We start from the raw sequence: 22,963 nt of genomic DNA, 5'->3' as shown, positions 1-22,963 counted from the left end.
TGCCGAAATGGTTGCCACTTATAATCAATAGAACACAAAAAGTAAATACAAAAAGCTGAACAAAATTCTCCTAAATTTCACTAAACATAAGCTCCTTTCCAGCTGTTAAAATGAGCTTTATGTCCAATAGTTTACAGGAATCCAACAAATACAGAGTATGATGACATAAAACTACTCCATAACATAATTTTCAACGAGACCCGTGATGTTCTCTTCAGTATCTGGATCTTGCTACGCAGCTGCTGTATATGTCTTACTAAAATTGCTCATTGAGGGCTTCCGCCAGAGCTCATATATCACGGTTCAGGAATGCCAACAGCATTAGTTATCGGGCATTACAATTAAATCGTATTCACAATATTTAGAGATACGTGATCAACCCAATAATTCTTTTAGCAAAATAAACTCGACGGGTTCGTCAGCTTTCTCACGAGTCATGAACTTTAAGGAGGTGAAGCCGTTTCACTAGCCAGAGCTTGATAAAAGAATGTACAATCTGAACATGGTGAAACAACGTGAATATTAATGAAGGAATCAGCCGAATGAATCAAGATAAAAAATTCAAACAGCATTTACAGAGAGCATCAATCAGGATTAAAGAAGATAGGCAGAGATAAACCTAAACATTTATACATTTATACAACTCGAACCCAAACTCCACCGCACATTGGACATCCGTAAGCCCAGCGACTTATCCAATATATTTCTCGATCATTCTGATTGGATGAGTTTGTAGAACATGGTGAGGAAAAGGCCGAGGTTTGTCGCAAACATCTTATGCACTGCACAAAGGATGAAGTGAAGATGTCAAAATGAAGGACATAAAATGAGCACGGCAAGAAAATCATGGATTAAGATCACTCAGTGTCAATGTTTGACGGTCCACAGTGGATAAGCATAGAAAAGACTGCAGAATTGACAAGAGTGAAACTCTCTTGGTAAAAGGGCATGTACAGAGTAATCGCTACTAATTCTCTGATTTTGGTGCTTCATGCATCTTTGGATTGAAGTTTTGGCATTATGACAGTTGTATTCCATCTAAGAAAGAATACAACTATAAAGTGCCCTAAGTGTTAACTGACTGCAACCTTCTTATCTCCTTCGATGATGGTATGGTCTGGCGTCACCCAACCCTACCCAAACCTTGATCATAATTTCACTGAGCGGGATATACTAGGTATAATGATGTTGATCGCATGGTTCTAGATCCTATCCCCTATAGTCCCCATTTGCTTGTCTTCTCACATGTAAGAAAACTAACTATCAACGATGACTCATTCAAAAATTGCTATTTGAGCTAACCATCTTATAATTCACAAGCTCTCTATACTTTAGTCCTAAAGAAAAGGATCTTGCTCAAAACATAAAAAAATGATAACACTAAGACCACACCTTAATTTTATCAAGAAAACAGTAATGAACAAACCTTGTACCAAACACCCTCCAAACCAGTTTTCCAAACAGCAGTCACCACATCTCGTCGAGACCCCATAATTCCTAGATAAGCTCCAAGACCAACTGAAGTATTAACTCCAAAAGCAGCATCCCTTTCAGAGAATCTGCGTTTCCTTGGCCATAAGCTCTGCACTCCATACGAAACGTCACAATTTTCCGTCAAACTTGAATCAAGTGGATCATTAGACGAGCTTAAATTTGAGCTTTCGTCTATAGGACACATATCATCAAGATCAGACCAAGGTCCACCAAACATATTTCGACGATGCCACTCTTCAGCGGGGGGATGGAGTTCCAACTCACGTAAAAGTAAGCCAGCAGCATCAGCACCTCTAGGCCTAGGCATATTCTGCAGAGCGCACATGAAATAAATGAGATCAGAGGGTATAAAGATTTACTTAGCAGTTAGCCCTATCCAGGTATATTATATGATGTGCTTGACAAACAACTTTCAAATGTAACCGGCTTGGCAGTCAATACTGTCATAAATCATGTGCCTTTTTAATTTATGTGAATTTGCATTAGATGATGTTACCAACAATCAATTGGACAACTTAAATTTACAAGGTGCGAGGCACCCTAAAGTGCTAAGGGTCCCTAGAGCCCAGACGTTAGGCTCTCCAATGGTGTCAAAATTCAAATTGGCATTTCTAGACTATATATCGCAATATTTTAAGTGCACAGATTGACAAGAGATAGCACAATTTGTCGCTAGATAATGTTAAACAAATAACATAAATAAGAGTCAAAATAGGACAATAAGATAAACATGCAAACATAGTACCTGTCTATTGCTTCCTAAATAGCCTCCTATTTATTCACAATATTAGTCTCTGTGTACATCATCATTGTCATTATACTCATCCTTATCTCTCAGATCTCCATCTCCACCAATGTTCTCTAATGTTTCACCTCATCATCATCGATCAACATCTCTCCTTTCCCTTTATTAACTCTCAATGATGATCCTCCTATTTCTTTGTGCTTGTGATACTCCTCAAAGGTATAGTCAGGTTCATTGGCTCCAGAGGCTTTATCAATCACTTTTCATTACAAATTATTGGAGGTAACAAACTAACAAGGGTAAGGAAGCATACATCGACTCCTCCAAACCCAACCTAGGTGGGAGCCTATTAATGACACTGAGGTGATGAAATGTTGTATGCTCATCCTTGGAATAACTAGCCAATCACTCTTTCTCCTCCCAAATGAGTACCTCAAATTATCAATTCCAAAAGGAAAAATAGGATCTTTTTAAGGAATTTTTTTCGAAATCATACCTTTAAACAAAATATTCAAATACTACACTACAACAAAATCTTTCAAAATACTACCGGATGATGATTTTGGTTTAAGTTTAACTGTTTCTTCCACCATTAACTTGCATTGGTAGTAAGCAAGAAGCATGGAAGGGGAGCGGGTTGAGCGGGGGCGAGGCGGGAGCAGTGGCTGAGTTCATGGCGGTGCAGGGTGGGGGAAGTTTTATTTATGTTTTTTTCCTTCTTTTCATTCTCCTTTTTTGGGGGCAAAGATAATCTGTTGCAGCATGTCATGAAATTATTGAGTCTATTTTGAGCAAGTACAATCCAGCTTCAATGGAAAACCGAGAAATCTGATGCTAAAACCAAAAGGCGTTCTAAAGGCACTCTCAAGCACTAGCCTTTAATGAAATGCTCATCTCAAATAATCTCCTTGCCTATCAAGGTGCCTAGCTTATCGCCCTCCAAAGGCGCTAACCTTAGGCGCGCTTTTTCGAACTAATCTTAGAATACATTGAACTATAGAAAAAACGATTGTTAGTGAAAATAAATATAACTTCCTTCCATCGACAGAACCCATGGAAACCAGGAACAACTACTCCCCAATAATCCATTCTTTATCCCCCTCGACTCTGCAATATTTCACAATTGAAACAACAGTGTTCATTCGACAAAACCCACTAATAGAATCACATCAAACGATCAACATAATAACTAGTAGACTATCTCACCATGAAACAAGTATTAGTTTTTTTTATTCTTTCCTACATAAAAAATTGGGGAAGTTTCTCTTCTTGATTGCTTCCTCCAAATAATGCATTCCCCATAATATTTAAATTCCATTATAAATAATTTGGCTTTGGCAGTGTGTTGCCGCAAGATTAAGCCAGTTACAGAGGTACCTGCATATGTGGGCCAAGTGATGCTTCAACAACCTCTGGCAAGACGGTATAATTTCCATCAATATAATGTAGCCGGACCTGAATATTGGAACTTCCAACCTGAGAAGCAGGCAATGGATGTGCAAGACCAGCTGTTCTCTTACAGAGATCCATCAGTATCAGAAACAGCACTTTAACCTACAAAGAGCAAAATAAACTTTAGTTTCACTTTAGAAATTCAACAGATGTAAACACCTAAAAATTCAGTCTTACAAATGAGGACAGTATGTAATCAAAAAATTACTTTTGAATCCCAAGCAAAACTTTATAGTTTGAACAATTGTACAATTTTTTAAAGTTGGCATGGTGAAAACAAACACAGGTAATTACCTCTTCAAAAGTGTATCCTTGGCCAGCATTACCAGTCCCCAATCTAGTTCGGCTAGCTGGACCGTCTTCAACCTTAGCAGTAGCAGCTGACTGATTGCTACGAGCCCCCTGAACATCTTCTGGCCTGCCTGCAACTGGCATGGGTTTTGTCTGATTATCTTCAACCTTGCTTACAGCATTTGGCAGAGGTTTTTGCATGCTTGCATCAGTCATTCTCTGAGCACTTTGTATGTAGCGAGGTAGCTGTGAGCGCCGGAAAAAGAAGCAGAACAGCAATAATTGACACAATCTATGAAGGAAATGGCAGTCGCCTATAAGCCTAACAGCAGGTGTACCAGGAAAAGTTCCGGTATTGATGCTAATTGGCATAAATGAGGAAGGCCCACTCAAGGGGTTAGGAGTTGAACTTGGAACTCCCTCTGTTGTACTACTAATCTTGGCAATAGCACCCTGGACCCAAGCCTGCATTTGTGTGCTTCCAGTTGAACTTGTTGTACCACTTTGAGCTCCTGAAAGCAGCAACACATGGAAACTTCTGTCAGAAGAACTCTTGTAAAACAAAAAAAAAGTACCATATTGATTCCATGCACTCAAATAATTTGAAAACTACCATTTACAGAGATTTTGACAGATAACACGCTTTGTTGGTTCTATCTTTGACGCCATCATGCCCAGACTCGAGTACTGTGTCTGGTAAAGGATCCGGGTATCTGACTCAAGTTCTAACTTTCAGAACTCAGTGGCTTGTTTGAGAAGGGTATCCATACTTCGACTCAGTAAAAAACACAAATATTATATATTTTAGTTATTTAGAGTTTTTAATTTTTATGTTATTTCAACAAGTATAGATTTTTTTTTTGATTTCTAATAAAAAAGCTATAACACAGGAAACAGGACTTTCTTCAAAAAATAAACGAAAAAGATAATGAATCTTTTTTTTAAAAAAATATATGATGATATCAGAACCAGTTGTGCAAAATCAGTCAACAAAAGACATTGCAGTTTGTCAGTTCTCATCTCCCTCTCTTCATTTCTCTCTTTCTCGTGTCTCTTTCCCTTTCCATCCCCTTGTGCTCTCTCCTCTATGTATATGCTCTTCACTACAAGATCATTGTTGGCTTGGTCCTAATTTTCAGATCTAGAATTCTCTAAACCCTTCTTTCTTTGGTGATGTATCCATTGTCATAAAGACGAATCCAACCCACATCCCATGTATGTATAAAGGCTGACGTATAGACACTGGTATGATGGATGTGGAAGCAAGTCAGAACATCACAAATTTGAAATACAGTGCATAGAGGACAGTCAAGGCTCAAGGCAGCCTATGCACTCTAGAAGGAGAGTGTCAAAGAAAACTTGGAGCAAATCACAACCTTCGTTTTTTATGACAAACAAAATATAAGGAGCATAAATGAAGAGTTTGAGTACCCACCCTGACATGGGGCAGGAGATGCAGCATTTTGTGTAGGACTAGCTACCATATTCCGGTTGCCACCAGTTCCTGCTTGAACAGCATGATTTGCTAATGTACGACAAAAACTAGCATAACGACGCAGACGGGTGATAAAATGTGAGGCAAGATCCAGAACAGCATCAACATAAGCCTGAGAAAGCTAAAAGTTAGTCGTGGGTTTTCAAAAGAACCAGCATATTTTTTCTAATGACGGGCAGAACATTCTTCAAAAAAAAGATGGTTACAAACTGAAAGAATGAACATGAAATGACTGGAAAGCATACATGTTGGAGAAGGAACTTTTATTGTCACTCTATATAATAGTTTGTCAAAATCAGACTGGATCTCTTCAATGCAATGAGTAATCACAGAAATAATAGGGGACCAAATAACATCACAAATATACGTTTGAACATTATTGAACAAGTGACCTTGCACCCTTTTAAAAATCATAACAATTAAAAAGCTCGATTCACATGCCCAAGATACCATGGTTATAACTTCGGTGACCGATCAGTAAACAGTAGCTACTCCACGTCTCCACCACTATGAGCCTCAATCTCGTAAGTTCAACTCCCAATCACCCAAGACCAACATGTTCTTGAACTTAATACCTTCCAGAAGTTTGTCTTTGAACCATTCCATGCCTCATTGTATAGGGAAACTCAACCGATCAGTAAACAGTAGCTACTCCACGTCTCCACCACTATGAGCCTCAATCTCGTAAAGTTCAACTCCCAATCACCCAAGACCAACATGTTCTTGAACTTAATACCTTCCAGAAGTTTGTCTTTGAACCATTCCATGCCTCATTGTATAGGGAAACTCAAACAAGCTCTACTTTGTTATATTTTATCCACAACTCTTGTGATTCATATGACATCCCTTTGGTGTCATCCAGAAAAATAAGGCTTTTCTAGTTAATATCTTTCTAATTCAATTACAAAACCCAATTACTTGAACAATAATCACTTAATAGTCCAATGCTCAAATATTCTGAAACAAAATATAAAGGAAGGCCTTTATATTCAATATCCTCCCGCGTCAATAGCATCAAATAAATTTGTGTGATCAGATATGATGGATTTTTAACCAGCCTCCATAAGGCCACAAATCTGTCCTATTCTCAGCTGAGATTATGGGAAAAGAGATGGAAAAGCTAAAACTTCTTTTTAAGTTATTAGGCAACCTTCCACCAGATATAGCCTCAAAGTGCATGCCAAAATCATTCCAGAAAAATCAGCATTTAAATATTACTTTTGACTTAAATAGGAATTTCATGAACGAAGAAAAGAGATGAATTCAAGGATGATACAATCAGAACCCATATTGTCAGAATAATGCATTGCTTATATATTATTGACTTGTACTCAAACGTTTTACACAAGAGAAGGCTCTGAATAACATCTATTCAAACATTCCTAACAGAGAACCGATCCATAAAAGATCAAGAATAAGCACTAGTATTATTTGTTGAATCCAAACATCCCAAATTTTAATTGCATTCTATAAATAATAGAAGGAAAAGAATAAAAGTACAAAACAAACCTAAAGTTGAAAACAAAAAGATGAATACCTGAATGGTATTCAAAGATTAAAAAGAGAAAAACAATTAATGCAAGATGCAAATTATGAAACCACATATAGCAGTCAAAAGTACACCACAGCACAGAAAATAAATTATACTCGTCATTATTTTTGTTAGTTCTGTTCCAACTTTCAAAATATTCCGAATTTCAGAAACCAACAAAGCTTAACCCACAAAAATAAAGCACAGTCAAATATATTCTGGTAAAAATAACATAAACTAAACCCGAAGGAATAAAAACCAACTGTCATAAGCCAGATATTTACGTTCTAACACAAACCAAAGAATGATAATGAAAATAGCTAGCACAGGATGAAGACCTGAACACTTAAGACCAGTGCTGGATCAACAGCCATAGACTCAGCTTCAATCGAATTCAACATCTCGCCAGATGCTTGCCATGGCTCAGATACCAAAGCTGCAGGGTTTACCAGTGCAGATTCAATTCCCTTCCCAAGCATGTCTAATAGCAATCTTGCTTGCATATCTAGAACCATTGCTCTGACTTCTTGTGCATTTGTGCCTTCCAAAAGCCTGCATTTTATCCGGTCAAGACTCTGCATTAAAAAAAAGAAAAAGAACAATCAACTTCCACGTCTGTCAAGAAGGAAAATTAAACAAAATCAATCAATATATGATCTAAATATCCATAATACCCTCTCCCCCATTTCATCATACTATACTAAATGACTACATAAACAAATCCTGGTCGCGGTAAAACATAGAGAATACCAAAACTGAAATGGGTGCACAACACAGAACACTGGATCAGTATCATCCAAGAAAACTGATGCTGAATTAGCATTCATACAAATGATAAGCCACAATCCTGCCACACTAAGGACAGTAATGACTAGTAATATACATAAATACAACTTTATAAAGAAAGCAAGACTTAACATACCGGTCCATATTGCAGTCTATGCTGAGTAGAGGGCAAAGAATGGAAGTCAGCATCCAAAACTGCAATAACGCTGTTCAAGGAAACTGAACAGAATGTCGGTAAACCAACATCAGATAATATATCAAAAGAAATAACAGCTCACAATTCAAAAATCAAAACTTTCATTTCACTTCTAAAATTGGGGAGAAATTACTATGACAGTGAAGATAAGGTACATTTACATACCAATTCCATCTTCTGCCGCACTCTGTGTACAGCCAACAGCATCCCACCAATCTACTCCTACCAAAAGACTCCACCAAAACCTATTCAAAATGGAAATGGAGTCAGGAACAAAATACCAGTAAATAAAATATTAATCAGATTAAGGAACTTCAACAAATATACAAGGCAGCAAAATGAAAGCAAACACCCTTTGTTCCAAACTAAGAGCATCACAGAAAAATCTATTTTTCCCCCTTTAAGATGGGGAGTGCACATGTAACTAGATGACATCATTTTCCAAGTCTACCCATAGTTGTTCAATAATTACTAGTACAAGATCTCCAGGTACTAATTTTAACAACGATGATTTTGAGACAAACATAGGAAGAAAGGGGTTATACAATTTGAAACACGTGGAATACAGAAAAAATGCATAGACCGTATACCTTTCTGCAATTGCACGTTCCCAGGTTGGAGAGCTGGCTTTTGCTTGACTAATGGAAACAGCAGGTGGAAGAACACGGATTATTTTCAACATAGTGCAATCTTTGCTTGTGTCATGCCATACAGAAGCTGAGCAGCAGCTTGTTGAGGAAAAGGCAGGAGCAGCTATTGCTGAGCCAACATTAATTTGGTATGTATCTACAGGCTTAAAGGTCGGCCCTGAAAAAATATGGATCCCGCCACGTAAAAATGCAATAGCAATTTCACCACCATGAGCAGAGTATACAATGCGAGCAAGTGTCCTGACATCACTGGGCATATTGAAATGATCAAATGTAACCCTTTTCATTTTATCAGCAGATGAATCAGGTTTTGGCTGCATGTCAGAGGTTGCTCCCACTGATGCTGCTTGCTGAGACTTCAGATCGTCCGTGGGAGGAATGCTTTTGTTGACCTTGGTCTCCCAAACTGTTTGCATAGGTGGCTGGCCTCCAAAATTGGTAGGACTACCAAATATCTGGTGAAGGACGACAGGTTTAAGACATGATTCCCAGCGCTGCACTCTCCATCCAGTGATTGATGGTCCCTCATCTGGGTCGTATGGGGACATGTACTGCCCTGCACGGTTAATATAAAACGGCATTATAAAAAACACGAGAAGCATGAATGAAGTGGAAATAAGCTAGAATGAAGGATGTCCAACAACCCCTTGGGACTATTTTAAAAGCTATTTTCAGTACATTCAAAACTAAGCTTCATCCTTAGGCATTTTCAAAAATAATTTTTTATTGTTTGGTTTAAATCGTTGTCCTGGGCATCGATTTGGGGCTTGTATGGACTTACGCAGTTCTGCAAGCCCATAGTCAATGTAAATAGCCAAGTGATTTCGGTTTTAAGGTTAAAACTGTCACGGGCAGTGATTTTGGCTTTCTATAGACTTCGTCTGGTTAGCACGGAAGAGTAAAAGAAAAGAAATTTAAAAAAAACCGTTGCCAAGAAAAGTGACTTTCCAAATATATATTTCTATTTCTATTTTCTCAGCAAAACAACTTCGGAAATCCCAATGGCTACAGCTAATGGCAGGATCCAAAAGGATACATATTCCTTGTTCACTGAGCCTCTTAATTCTATATACAAATCTACTTCAATAATTGTTTTTCTCAGCAAAACAATATCAGAAATCCCACTAGCTACAGCGAATGGCAGGATCCAAAAAGACATAATTGTTCATCGTTCATTTCGCCTCCTGACTCTCTTTACTACTTCACCCACTATCAATTTCCTTCTTTCTCTCATGTCTCTCCTCATTAGACTTCAATAGTCCAATCTCCCCACATCAAATTTTTTTACCATTACATTACAGGCATTCAAAACCTAATAGAAAGAGAAGAGAAAAAGGCCCACCTGAAACCCAAAACAAAATCAATTTCAGTCACAAGATAATCGTACCAGCAAAGGGAAGTCAGCTACAGGGATCCAAAAATCCCCTAAACCAGATAAATCACCATCTCTGTCTACACCACCTTCACCAATCACCATCACCAAACTCGGTCAAGAACTTGTAGAAAAGCTTGGTGACCATAATTCCCACTGGGAAAAGTGCACCAGAATAAGAAAATCTATTATTATATTCCATTCAATTGAAAAAAAGGCCAGATCAAAAACCAAATGCAATATGTTTTTAATATGGAACATTAAAGGAAAAAGAGAAAAAAATTGAAGATAGTTTTTTACTTTTCCCACATTACAAAAAAACCTGCTTCATTCTATTCCCCCACTCTAATCTACCACGTATCTCACTTCTGATTATGTATCTCTTTCTTCCCCCTTCCCGTCTTTCATATTGGAATCTGCAAACCAATACATTTTGCAATTGTTCCAACAAGCAAAAGCTTCATGCTTGAATGCTTTACATTTCTCAATTGATAATCCATCAAAATGAGGTTTCAAACATTTGTTTGAATCTGTGTCACATGATTCACTAATTGCCTTGCGAATCGCGAATCGCGAATCAAAAAAACGAAGTATGGTCGGTTTTAGGCTACTTTTGAACCATTTTAAGCGAATAGCGAATCCAAAAGGCGAACTAACAAGCGAATTATGTTTCATTGGTTTGAAGTGTAAACCCAAAGCTGTAAATTCACACTATAAAGAGAAAAGACTTCATTTTGTTCCTTTTGGATTACTGGATTCATGTCGAAAATTGAAAAATGAAAAAAACTTGTTTTACATCGTTTTGCTAAGAAAAAACAAAAGGATAAAAAAATGTTTAGCAAGTCACCCACACTAGTGGCTATTTCATTAAAAACAAATCTTAGCCATGTACATGAAAGACCAAAACCTTAGCTATTTACATTGACTCTGGGCTTGCACCACAGCCCAATTTTACGCAAGCCCAAAAACTTTGACCTGTTGCCCAAGATAGCAAAACTTTACTTAAACCCATATCATTCAATTGTTGTCTCGGTCAGTATTATAAGCCTGAATCAAAAAATGCTTATTTTTTAAAAATACTACAGAATAAAGCTTAGTTGTGACTTTTTTATGCATATAAAAAAAACTTGAATAAAAAGTTCACCTCTTGGCCTTCCCAAAATGAAACGTAATAATTAAAAAAAAACCAAGAAAAATTCAAAGTATAATACCCTCAACTATCACCACAGTGATAACAGAGCCCCCACGAGTTGGATCAAATGAAACAGTTGTGACACCAGAGCCCCATGTAGTAGTTGCTGCTGATTGTGATGCAGCTTCTGGGCTCACATATGCAGAAAAATTTGACACTGGCGAACAATGCAGCACCACATTTGCCGCGAAATCTTTATACAAGTATTTTTTTCCGTGTTTTTCCTCTGATATGAAGTATTCTTGCCATTCAAACAAATAAGCTGCAAGGGGAGCAAACCCTAACCAACGTGGGGGATTCAATGAAGGAGGGACCACATTGCTTATGGTCGCCTTTGGAGTTGATTCAAATCCATTTCCTGGTCCAGGAGTAACCTCCCAGACTACCACTGTTGATGGATTCACAATAGGAACACCTGCAACATGCATGGCTCCTGAATCAGTTACCATTGCATCAGCTGCCATGATCCCACTGGGTCCAGCTCCAAGAAGCCCTTTGCTAGTGCAGAACCACTTTGATGCTGCAACATCTCGATTTGGCCACTGAGACCAGTGTAGTTGAACAGACCCTGACGAGAAAACTGAACAGACACAAAGGATATTCGGCCACCTCGCTGAGAAGGCAAGCAAAACAAGAAAAATGCATCAGATGTAACATCATATAACAATTTGTTGGAACATTGAAAATTTAAATAAGAAGCATGCTCTGCAGAAAAGCACAGAAATCCAATGCAAATAGAAGACTGCTCACAAGTTTCTCAACCTTAGTGAACCAAAAATTGCACAAAATATTTTTTATTCAGATATTTACTTGGCAAAGGGAAAAATCAAATGCCAATGACTAGAAGTTCAGCCATATCCAACGGAAGTTGGATGGCCTAATTACTGCAAAAAAATACCAGAATACTTGCAAGCTATGTTACTTGGACTCGGGTACGGATATCGGATACGGGTGTAGATCTTAGGATCTGGTACGAAAATTTTGGAATTCTAGGATACACAGACACCGTCCTAATATTGGATACGGGTATGGGGATACAGCAAAATAATTAAAAAAATCTCATATAGCATAAATATAATTAAATTTTGTCTAAATTTAAATAATCAATAAAATATAAGTTTTTCATTATGCTCAAAATTAAGAATTTAAGATAATAAAACAAAAAATAAAATGGTTCACCAAATCTAAAACAATAATAATCTAATAAAGAAAAAGTAAAGAAAAGGAAAAAGTAAAAAAAAGAAGTACAAAAGTAAGAAAAAGTAAAAAAATAAGAAAAAGTAAAAAGTTAGAAAAAAATACTTCAGAAAACAGTAAAATATTAAAGAAAGTAAAAAAGTAAACAAGTAGCTTGTATGAGAAGCTTGTACAATCGTGACTTATACGACCCGTTTGGTTAGTGGTACTAAATGGTGATAATGAGAATGATTTATAGTGTAAAATTTCATCAAAAATTCCATATCATTCCCATGGTAATGAAATTATGTCACAAAAAAGTTTTTTTATTTACAAATTTCCATTACCACCTAATACCACCTCTCCCAAAGGTAATGCATTGGAATGAAGTTTATGAAGAAAAGGAGATGATTAAAGTTGGACAAACATGACCATCAAGGTAGGCAAGAGATTTTTCAACTAAAATTACACTCGTTTTTCATTCCCATTACCACCATTTATTACTACCTACCAAACGGGCCGATAAAGTCTAACTCTTCCTTTAAAAACCTGACACTCTTTTCTTGTATCTTACAATTCACTACTTTACAGCGGTACAACTAGCTTTATCTTCATCCTCCTTTCATCTTCTTTAACCCCTTTCTTCTTCAAAATCATCTCTAATATAGAAGAAAAACAGAAGAAAAGATGAAGCTTCAATGGCGAAAGAATGACGTGAAGTCTGCCGTACCCATTTACAATCCGGCGTACCACGCACGTATCCGGCACCGGTATCCGTACCGGACACCGGTGAGCCGGAAAAAATGGAGGGTCCGAGTAACATAGCTTGCAAACACTTTTTATTTCATTGGTAAGGGACGGATAGATGTAGCAGAAAACGAATATTTTTTTTCGTGATTTAAGCTAAAGTTTCAAGTAGCATAATATTTAATGCATTTAACAAAAGAGACTGCTATTCCAAATTGCTACTGTAACTAATGAGAGAAAAGGAAGGGTGGTCAAATGAAGCAATTCCGCTAATCTTTATATATTTAAAAAATTACATTCAATTCATACCACTTGATAGTATGCTGATGATATGCTCGCACAGCTTCCTAGTCACTTCTCCTTTCCAAGGTTCGATTGAAGAACCAATTTTTTAGGAATGGATACTTCATTTTCACGATAAAGGACCAAGAAATTTTCCTCACAAAGGACAATAAAAGTTGCTAGCTTGGGCAAAGAGTATAGTTACATGGAAACTGCTAAAATGTTCCTCAACATTAAACACAGTATGATTATCTGCACTCATGCTCATTCTTCAATTTAATATTTCCCACATAAATTCATAGAAAACTACTTAAGTTAATTCCTCGAGAACTATTACATATGGAGTCATCATTTCACATCAAGTATTTGTGTCGAATCCTCAACACTCTTACACGAGCATGGCTGTTAGAGAACTTGACACTTCATTTTAGATCAATGCATGAATTTTTTAGTAAGTTATCTGGGTAAACCATTTTAACACATACAACCCACGCCTGGGTTATATAAGCAGATTACAATTGATCCACAACTAGAACTGAAACATCGTTGTTAAACCTAACAAGAAATTTCAAACATCAAAAACCAAGGAGAAATGTGAGACAAGAAATATCATGGGAAGTACCCAAGTACCCAACCAACCTGAAGTCTGCGGCTGCTGTGGAAGAAACTTCTCCTCAAAAGCAGAATTCGAGCTCGCAGATGTATTTGATTTTGCAGAAAGCCACCTATACTGATCAAAGATAAAAGAAAAGTCATGCCTAGGACAACAAATTCTGACTGATGTGACATGATCCCATGTGTGCTTCTTAGTTATATGAAGTTGCAAATAATATATCCGATCAAGGTCAATAAAGCACAAAGACTGTCATTACAAAAAAAAGGTTCGTACATCCAACCTCGCCTAGGTTGAAGCCATCTAGTAACATTAGAGTAATGGAATGTTGTTGTATGTATAGAAAAGAATTAACATGATCACAAAGATTATATTCCATGAAAAGATGAGCTTCTGAAATCTGATTGACATGACAAATAATCAACATATATCATGGAATGCACAACCACAAACCAGGTATTACTTCGAGGATTTTTGAATCTATTGCCATGAAAAGAACAAGGACAAGTTTAAAAAGCAAATATTATATGGACTAAGATACATGTAGCTTGGATGATTCACTTTAAGTACCAATCAAGAACATCCACGCTCAGAATAAGGACATCAGCAAGGACACTTCAGACATTTCGTTTCTTATTTGTAAAAATGGTGAGGTCGACTAACGCACGAAGTGTAAGGCCTCGCCTCTGCGGGCCTTAGGTGCGCCTCTGTGGGGTTATAAAAAGACAAGACACTTGGACACAGTAGTCGTGTCCAACACAAGTACGTTATTCCATGAAACCGATCCAGATTGGATGTTTTTCAAACTTGAAGAAAGGTAGTACAATATGTGGCTCAAAGTGTCTACCAAACAAATAGAAGAACCCACTGTAAGTTTAGTTGACAAGGGTACAAGAAGAATCCAGCCAGGTCAAACTAATGTAGATAATGACACGAGGAAAGGAACATGACTCGACTTAAGTTTAAAGTTTCCTAATCTCTAAGCATCCCTTTTCTGCTTCGAATTCCTTTTTACAGTCTCTCAACTTGATGCCAGGTTTTGAATTTACAGAAACGTAGTATTATGAAAAATTCTCAGTTGAACTAGAACATTTCAATACTGATTTAAGACACTCTGGTTATCAACTGTCTGCATGAAAGGAAAAGTCGATGGCATGGATTAAAAATGAGGCTGTTCCGTTACATAATAACCACTTTATAGAAAATTTTGAGCTTAATGAACCGCAAAACCTCGTTATGTGACCTATGATATCAAATCATCTAGTAACAGCTATTACAAGTTGTTATTTTGACATATTAGCCATTACTATCTTTTTCTAAAAGTGTATTAGCCATCAGGTTCTAAAAAGTCTATTATAAGTTTTAGTTTAGATATATGTTCTATCTAGAATCACTATGATAAAATGAATTTTCTTCAAGTTAACAATTCACATTGCAAAGTCCGAGAATTAAATCCTAATGCCGCAAGGTGCCGCATCCGCGACATCGCAATTGTTATCAGTATCACAACATTCAAGACTTTTTTCTATGGTTGATGGTGTCCACGAAGAGAATAGAAAACAATTACTTTGCATGACACACTCATGATCGCTATTTCCCAGCAATTGATTAATGCCCGAGAGGATTCAAGACTCTTGTAAGAGGCCTATATATCCCTTTCCAGGGCCTAGCATAGACAATAAGTGCATAGTACGTGCTCTTGTCACTAATAAATGGAGACTCCCTACTCTCTCTCTTTATGGAATGTGATGTAGTACATCAAGAATGATCAAGATTCAAGAAGCAAAATATCAAAAAAGCAATGACCATCAAACACAGGAAAAATCAATTACCGGAGAAACACCAGAGAGCCACTTTGTTACAACTGCAATATCTTGCCTCCATTCATGTTCCCGCTGCCAGTTGCTAGCATCTCGCACTAGATTAGCTGGCCCCTGAATAGAATGTTATGAGTACTACAAAATGAGAAAGGATTCATATAGATGAAACTAATCTGAATTTCTAAAATGCAACATTGCTTTGCCGTAGTGCCACTATAGTAGCACCCACCTAGACGAGGTAGGGTAGGAAGGAGATGGTCAAATGTCCACAGCCTTATCCTTGTTTGTTTAGAAAAAGGTGAGAATAAAAGATAAACAAGAATACTTTCAATGTTCAAATGTACTGACTAACCTGAGAAGGCTGACACCAAACTGTTACTCTTCCATAGAAATTTGATATCAACAATGCCCGAGGACAAGATGGTGGAGACCATTCAATAAACTGAACTGAATCACGGGGACAATCTGCGAATCATGTCTAAATAGGTTATAACTTCATAGAATGACTTCAAAGAAATATAACAAACGTCACAAAGATGAAGACCAAATTTCAACCCATTGAGTTTTATAGCCAAAGCATGATGCAAATACCAAAGTACAAATCGAAACATAGCTGAAATTACAAATCAACAAAAAACCTCCAAAATGGCCCCAAAAATTTCTAATTCTCCCTCTCCTAGACAACATCAATGCTAAAAGCTTTTCCTTCTTACCACAAATTTTGTAGCCTAAGAAGCACATCTTTAATGCTACTTCCCTCAAAATTTAAGTTTTGTATGAGGCCAACATGCAACTCCCATGTCATCACTCTTCCAGATACAGTATCTGATCACTTTCCTTCTAGTTAGCATTATATATGAGGCAATGCACACACACATCCTTACAATCTCAAACAAATAAAAAATAAGGGATGCTTTTCATCATGACGCCATGACATTTGACCTGGTTTCATCTCAATAAAAAGTTCGAAGATTTTTTTTTCACCCCCAAAAATGTACAGAGCTTCTATTTGGCCCTGCCCCCCTAGGCCCCTACAGTTACCAAAAGCATTGTTATGTTCAACAATGTTAAAGCCTTAATCCCAACATTATGGGGTCGACATAGCCATATAAAATTTAAAATTTTTAAAACATAAAGGACAACTATGTCTATACACCTTAATGCCTCTCAAAATAAACATAAAAATTAATATTAAATTATCTTTATCACAGTTTCCTAAACCTCTAATAATTAAATTTGTAAACATAGATGTCTCATCAAGGTCTTAATTGTAAACTGCTCAAGCTGCACTATGGTGCAAAGGTTGTACCACACCTACCAGCACAACACATGCACGCCTTATGTACCTCCAGTACAGAAAATGCAAACAACAATATTTTAAGAAATAAATCTACACAAGTCTTCATTTTTACAGCTTTAAGTGTTTTTATCCTTACATTACCGCATTATGCAGAGCCAAACAACATGATTCTAACGTATATTTACTATAAGGGGGCAAATGAAAGTTCTACCTAATTTCAGGTGGGATGATAAAATCTTCGGATCTCCAAGTATGTTAAAAAAAAAAGGCTAAATGTAGATAGGTTATAGATGTAGGAACTACCTTGACATTTAATTTTAAGAGAAAACATTCATGACAATCTGTTGGGTGGATTTACCCACTAATGTCAACCCAGAATCATAGTCCACAAAAACGATACCAAAAACGATATTGTTTACTGACAAGAAAACGCAATGTGAAAGGGAAAAAAATACAATCTTAACAAAATAATAAATTCAGTAGTTCAACAATAATACCTGCTATGACGTTGAATATAGCACTCTCAGTGGGTCGCTCGGGAATCACAATGTGTATGGGGATCCAAAAAGGAGGATTTGAATTAGAGCTACACAAAGGAGATCAACAGCATAAGAGAAACATTCCTACTAAAGTCTAAATCAAAGATACTAAGAAAGACACATAGAGTTAAAACTCAATACAGATTCTCAGCGATCAAAGCACTAACAAGTAAAAGGTTGTTCATTCAAATAAAAATTAAAATATAAACACCAGAATGAAGTTTTATAAAAAAGAAAGAAAATGTCTACTTTTCACAATCTACTTCACATTTATATTGTTATACATCATATTTTAAATAACAGCGTGACCCATGGAAAAAACATAATACCAGAAGGAAAAAAATCCTTGTTGGTACTATTTTGAGATTATCTACATATGCCTTAAGCAATCAAACACAATTACAAATATGAGGTATGGATACAAGGACCCTGCACCTTTGAAACAAATGGCAGATTATTCTGTGTTACACTATCAACTAATCTGATAATCCCCTTGCAAATTGCCACAAAGCAAAATATGGTCAGGTTTGGGTCTTTCTTTTAGCCCACTTTGGGAAATTTCCCAAAAAAAAAAAAAAAATCAGATAACACTATATTACTCCATGAATTTCAAAGGGGTCCTTCCCCCCTCAATAGACCCACCCTCCTTATTTCTCTCTATTTCTAATTAAATTCCTCAAAAAAACCAATAATATCAAATTCTTCTTTTCAGCCTGGCACTGAAGTCAATAAAATGTAACCTGCTTGCAAGTGACGCAACTTTTAATGGCAAATAAAAAGGCAGTTTCTTCTCTTCTTTGTTCTAAATCCCAGATTCACAATCTCCTCTTTCTAGAGTCCCTCTACTTTCAGATTTCATCCTGATTGTCTTGGTAACTGTACAATGCTAGAGCTATCTGTAATTTAGTTCTTATGTCGCAGAACAATTTAAGATTTCCGGCAGAACCATGTCACAGACAACTATAGGATTCCCTAACTATACAAACAACTTGACCAAGAGCAGTTCCCCTATTCGCCAAGTTTGAAAAACATAATTGATGCATTATCAAGTTTTATTTTCCACAAAAGAACATCCATATTTAATGCATCTGCATTCTATCTTAAACAAAGAGATCTTTAACGAATCCTTTAAAAGTTGGGTTTTACTGCAACAAGGTGCAACGGCAATTTTTCTTTACCATACATGATGGGAAAAAATGATTAAACTTTATTAGTCACATCTATTTGGTTTCTGAATATGAATGAGAATTATATTTACTAAAAGATTGCTTAGTAAACTGCAAAGGTAATTAGTAGCAGATTTTAGCATGCTTGTGAAACGTATTAGCATCCAACTTTGGCCCCATTGAAAATGGACAGACCAAAACTTAAAATTCACATGGATCACACCACCACAGCAAAAGAAATGAAGTTTTGCTTTCTCGATCCTCACTCTTAATTCTTTAAGAGCTGCGTTTTACCACAACAAAGCACAATGATAATTTTTATTAACCATACATAATGAGGAAAAATATATTTACGCTTTATTAGTCACATCTATTCCGTTTCCGAATATGATGGAGAAATATATGTACTAAAAGGTTGTTCAATAAACGTGAAGGTAACTAATTGTAGACTAATAGCATGCTTGTGAAATATTTTTACAATCATCTTCATGACATCTTGCAAGATAAACAAGATTCATAGCATCCACTTCATTTCATTAATTCTAATGAACATTCACCAACTCCACATAAGTGACATAATGTTGCTAAATATTTTTGATAAAAAAAACCAATTTAGAGAATTCAACAATAAGCTGACCTGGGAATTCTAGCACAAGTTTCTGAGGCACAAGCTATGGCATTTAGCTTCCCACACCACGCAACAGCACTTGGAGAAAACAAACCAACAAAGAAAGGAAGAAGTCAACATGAGCAAGAGACGACATTTAAAGAATGAGATGCCATTGATATAAATCAAGTATTTAGCAATTAAATGTAAGCATGTATTTAGCTACTAATAACCTAAAATAGCGAAATTAGAGTATGGAAAAATTACACATGTTATAATGCAAACTACAAAAGATACACACCAGCCTATACGATTTTAATTAAATAAAAAGAGTGGATGTTACAGGGCATACAGCCATCTGATAATGTCACCCAAAATTTGTATCATTAATACCATTTTCAATGTTCATTGCTCACAAAGCGACTAAGAGAAGTACACAATAAGTATAGTAGTCTTCAAATATATATGTAACACAAGAAAAGAATATCCATAAAATAATAATAAGATAATCATCATATTTATTTTCCTAGAGATCAGCAAGACCGATAAAGTCTGTTTCTGATATACAACGATTTGCTTACGGAGCTTTTGCAATACTCATACCTTTCAATAACAACCTTTCAATAAAAAATCAAGTTCAGATTAGATTTGTGTTGTGGTTAGCCTATATATACTGACATGTTACCTTTCTCCGAAAGATTAACTCATAGGTTTACAACTTTTGAATCTTCACTCAATCGCGTAAATGGATAGCCAAAATAAGCTTCAAAAGGCTTTAATACCAGGGCTCCTCATTTTATCTCAAATACCCGTGTAATTTCTGACATCAGACTGGGGTACGCCATTTGGACACTTCATTTTGGATCAAAAACATTGCATTTTTCCATAACTCAGCTCAGATATAAGTTTCCAAATCCGGGTAACAGATTCAAAGAAACAAAGGTATGCATTATTGTAAAATCTAAATTCATGGATACTCAAACAAATGCCAACAGTTATGAAATTGACTTCAATAAATCAATATTTCTCTTTCCAATCACCTAATTGAAGTCCTGAAAGTAACAAATTTGCTCAAATACAGCCGAACCCATCACTTTTCTCCATAAAGATTAATTCCATTTTGCCTCTATCACATAAACTGAGTACTAAAACAAGCTTCAAAATAGTCAAATTATGTTTCATGCTGTCTTACTAAATTTTCAATCCATATTTCCTCAGGCTCAAGTAAATGCTAAAAGCCTAAAACCCAACACAAGGAAAATAAATACCCCCATGATTGCCAAAGTTTAGTCACTCCATAACAAAAAAAAAAAAAAAAAAAAAAAAAAAAGCCTTTGGACTATTACTAAATACCCAATTTAAATTTCCTTTAAAAATGCTAAAAACGATGCAGCATAACAATAACCCCAATAAAAGACATACACCTAAAATAGCACGGAGATCAGTAAAGCATCATAAAAAAAAAGTACCTAAACTTAAAATTTATCAAATACCCAATTCATATATTTCCTCAATAGAGCTTAAAATGATGCAAATACATAACTAATCGAGCAAATGTTACCTAAAATTGCGACAAAGATCAGGAACACTCATTTTATGAAGCAAATTAGAGCGAGGTTGATTCAATTTGATGCAAAAAACAGTAGCAGGATTATTGACGGAATCTTCCTCCATAGGATCATCAGAAACAATGAATTTCTCCATGTTTCCTTCTTCTTCAGCTTCAGGTTTACCACTTTCTGCAACAACAACAGCTTCAGGAATAGGAGGAGAAGAAGCAGAAGAATTGGTTTCTGGTTCTAGAATGGGAGAAGAAGTCATTTGTAAAAGATAACCTATATATGGGACACAGAGAGAAAAAAAAGGGCCAAAAGAAAGTGGGGAAACAAAGAAAAAGGGATTCAATTGGGTACTGGTGGTCGAAAGTCGCAATTGAGGGCGACAGCAATGACTGTGGAAAGAAAAGAGAGAGAAAGTGGGGTGACTGTGGGGAGGAATTTTTTTCGAAATCAAGGATTTGGGAATTAGGGTTTTTTTTTGTTTGGGGTAAGGGGGGAGAAGGAGACAAATTGAATGTGTAGGAAGAGAAAAGATTCAAGTGTCTTTGTTTATGTAATTATGTTTTGCAAATGTTGGAGGGACTCAATCTTGTGAATGGATAACATGGATTGAACATTAATGTTTGGAAATTTAATCAGAAACTGGTGCAATGTCGGGGTTTTTTTAGTATTGACATATGTAAATATACGATATAAGAAAATAAAGTCAAGAGATATTATACGGTAGAAACACTCAATTTCGATAGTTATATGTATAAATTAACTCAGTAATTTTGAAAATCGTCAGCCATATATTATGCATTAGGCAAAATTATAAGAAACTGCCTAATTTATACCCCATTTTTTAAAAAACTACCTTATATAAAAGTTTTTGCAAAAAACTACCTTATATATACAATTCTTTGCAAAATACTACCTTTTAACGGATTTATTTTAACAGTTGACCGTTAAGTTTGCCCTTTGACCGTCACGTGACACGTGTTTCTTCATTTGATGAAGCTTCCATGGCTGATTATTTGACAAATCAAGATTATCGAGCTCAGGCAAAGACCCGAGAGCATAAGGAATTGACCCAAAAAGCTGATTATGAGACAGATTCAAGCCGTTAATGTTATGAATTTATTCAGAGTTATATCACATTAAATGTTAAAAAGATTGAATCTTTGATGTTCTATAAGTGGAATTAGCAAATGGGTTTTTTGAATTTTGATTTATTTACTCTAAATTCTTCTTTTTTCCTATTTTTTAATGTGGAGTATGTTTTATAAATTTTTTAAAGGATAGATTACAATGGATGTTTTAAAGATTTAATCTTTAATGTTCTGTAAGAGGAATTAACAATTGGTTTATTCTAGAATTTTAATTTTATTTACTCTAAATTCTTCTTTGGGAAGGAATAATATGGAGTATATTTTATAGATTTATTGAAATATACATTACAATGGCTGATTAAAAATTTATGAATTTTTGGTGTTTTGTGAGAGAAGTTAGCAAATGGGTTATTTTATGTTTAATTAGATAAAATTATGGGTTTGAATATTTTATTAAAATTCAAAATTCTGCTTATCAAGGAAGAATATTGGAATAAAATAGGGGAGAGAAATACTGAGTTTTGTATGGATTTATTTAGAAATTTTGGGGTATTTCCTTATGATTATGAAAAAAAAAATCAAGAGAGTTTATGAAACAGAAGAAATTTACTGTGTAATCTGAAATGGGAATCAACTCACAGAGTCACAGGTGAGCTTCCCTCAAATAAACTCATGGAAAAGGCTAAACAGCTTGAATCTGTCTCATAATCAGCTTTTCGGGTCAATTCCTTCTGCTCTCGGGTTTTCGCCTGAGCTCGATAATCTTGATTTGTCGGATAATCAGCCATGGAAGCTTCATCAAATGAAGAAGAAGGTCTCTTTTAAGAGACATGTGACGGTCAAAGGGCAAACTTAACGA

The 22,963-nt window shown here is 35.9% G+C and overlaps 1 protein-coding gene across 2 annotated transcripts; it reads right to left on the bottom strand.

Moving 5' to 3' along the window:
• Positions 1–21,520, bottom strand: LOC130823574 (mediator of RNA polymerase II transcription subunit 16). 2 transcript variants are annotated; one of them, XM_057688225.1, is made up of 17 exons: positions 21,016–21,520; positions 19,485–19,553; positions 17,640–17,728; positions 16,195–16,307; positions 15,855–15,956; positions 14,049–14,139; positions 11,224–11,817; positions 8,581–9,196; positions 8,156–8,235; positions 7,931–8,013; positions 7,347–7,583; positions 5,418–5,589; positions 3,986–4,494; positions 3,617–3,793; positions 1,427–1,804; positions 634–782; positions 1–496 (listed from the first exon to the last, which is right to left on the bottom strand). In XM_057688225.1, the coding sequence occupies exons 1-16, from the start codon at positions 21,273–21,275 to the stop codon at positions 636–638; spliced, it is 3,717 nt and encodes a 1,238-aa protein (XP_057544208.1). In that variant the 5' UTR covers positions 21,276–21,520; the 3' UTR covers positions 1–496; positions 634–635. The 2 variants fall into 2 exon arrangements, with proteins under 2 accessions (XP_057544208.1, XP_057544207.1); XM_057688224.1 differs by having other exon boundaries at positions 620–782; positions 21,016–21,519.
• Between the last annotated feature and the right edge of the window lie 1,443 nt (positions 21,521–22,963).

This window comes from Amaranthus tricolor, chromosome 9 (genome assembly GCF_026212465.1).
Source record: "Amaranthus tricolor cultivar Red isolate AtriRed21 chromosome 9, ASM2621246v1, whole genome shotgun sequence".
Classification (NCBI taxonomy): domain Eukaryota; kingdom Viridiplantae; phylum Streptophyta; class Magnoliopsida; order Caryophyllales; family Amaranthaceae; genus Amaranthus; species Amaranthus tricolor.
This window is presented reverse-complemented; position numbering and strand designations above follow the sequence as displayed.

What these genes read in the sequence shown, in the direction of transcription:
- LOC130823574 (XM_057688225.1), bottom strand. Translation starts at nt 21,275, where the DNA reads ATGACTTCTTCTCCCATTCTAGAACCAGAAACCAATTCTTCTGCTTCT. An exon ending in TTTGGTGTCAGCCTTCTCAG is followed by an intron (nt 15,957 to 16,194) that starts GTTAGTCAGTAC and finishes CATTCTATTCAG; the next exon opens with GGGCCAGCTAATCTAGTGCG. An exon ending in TGGAGGGTGTTTGGTACAAG is followed by an intron (nt 783 to 1,426) that starts GTTTGTTCATTA and finishes TCCTTTGTGCAG; the next exon opens with TGCATAAGATGTTTGCGACA.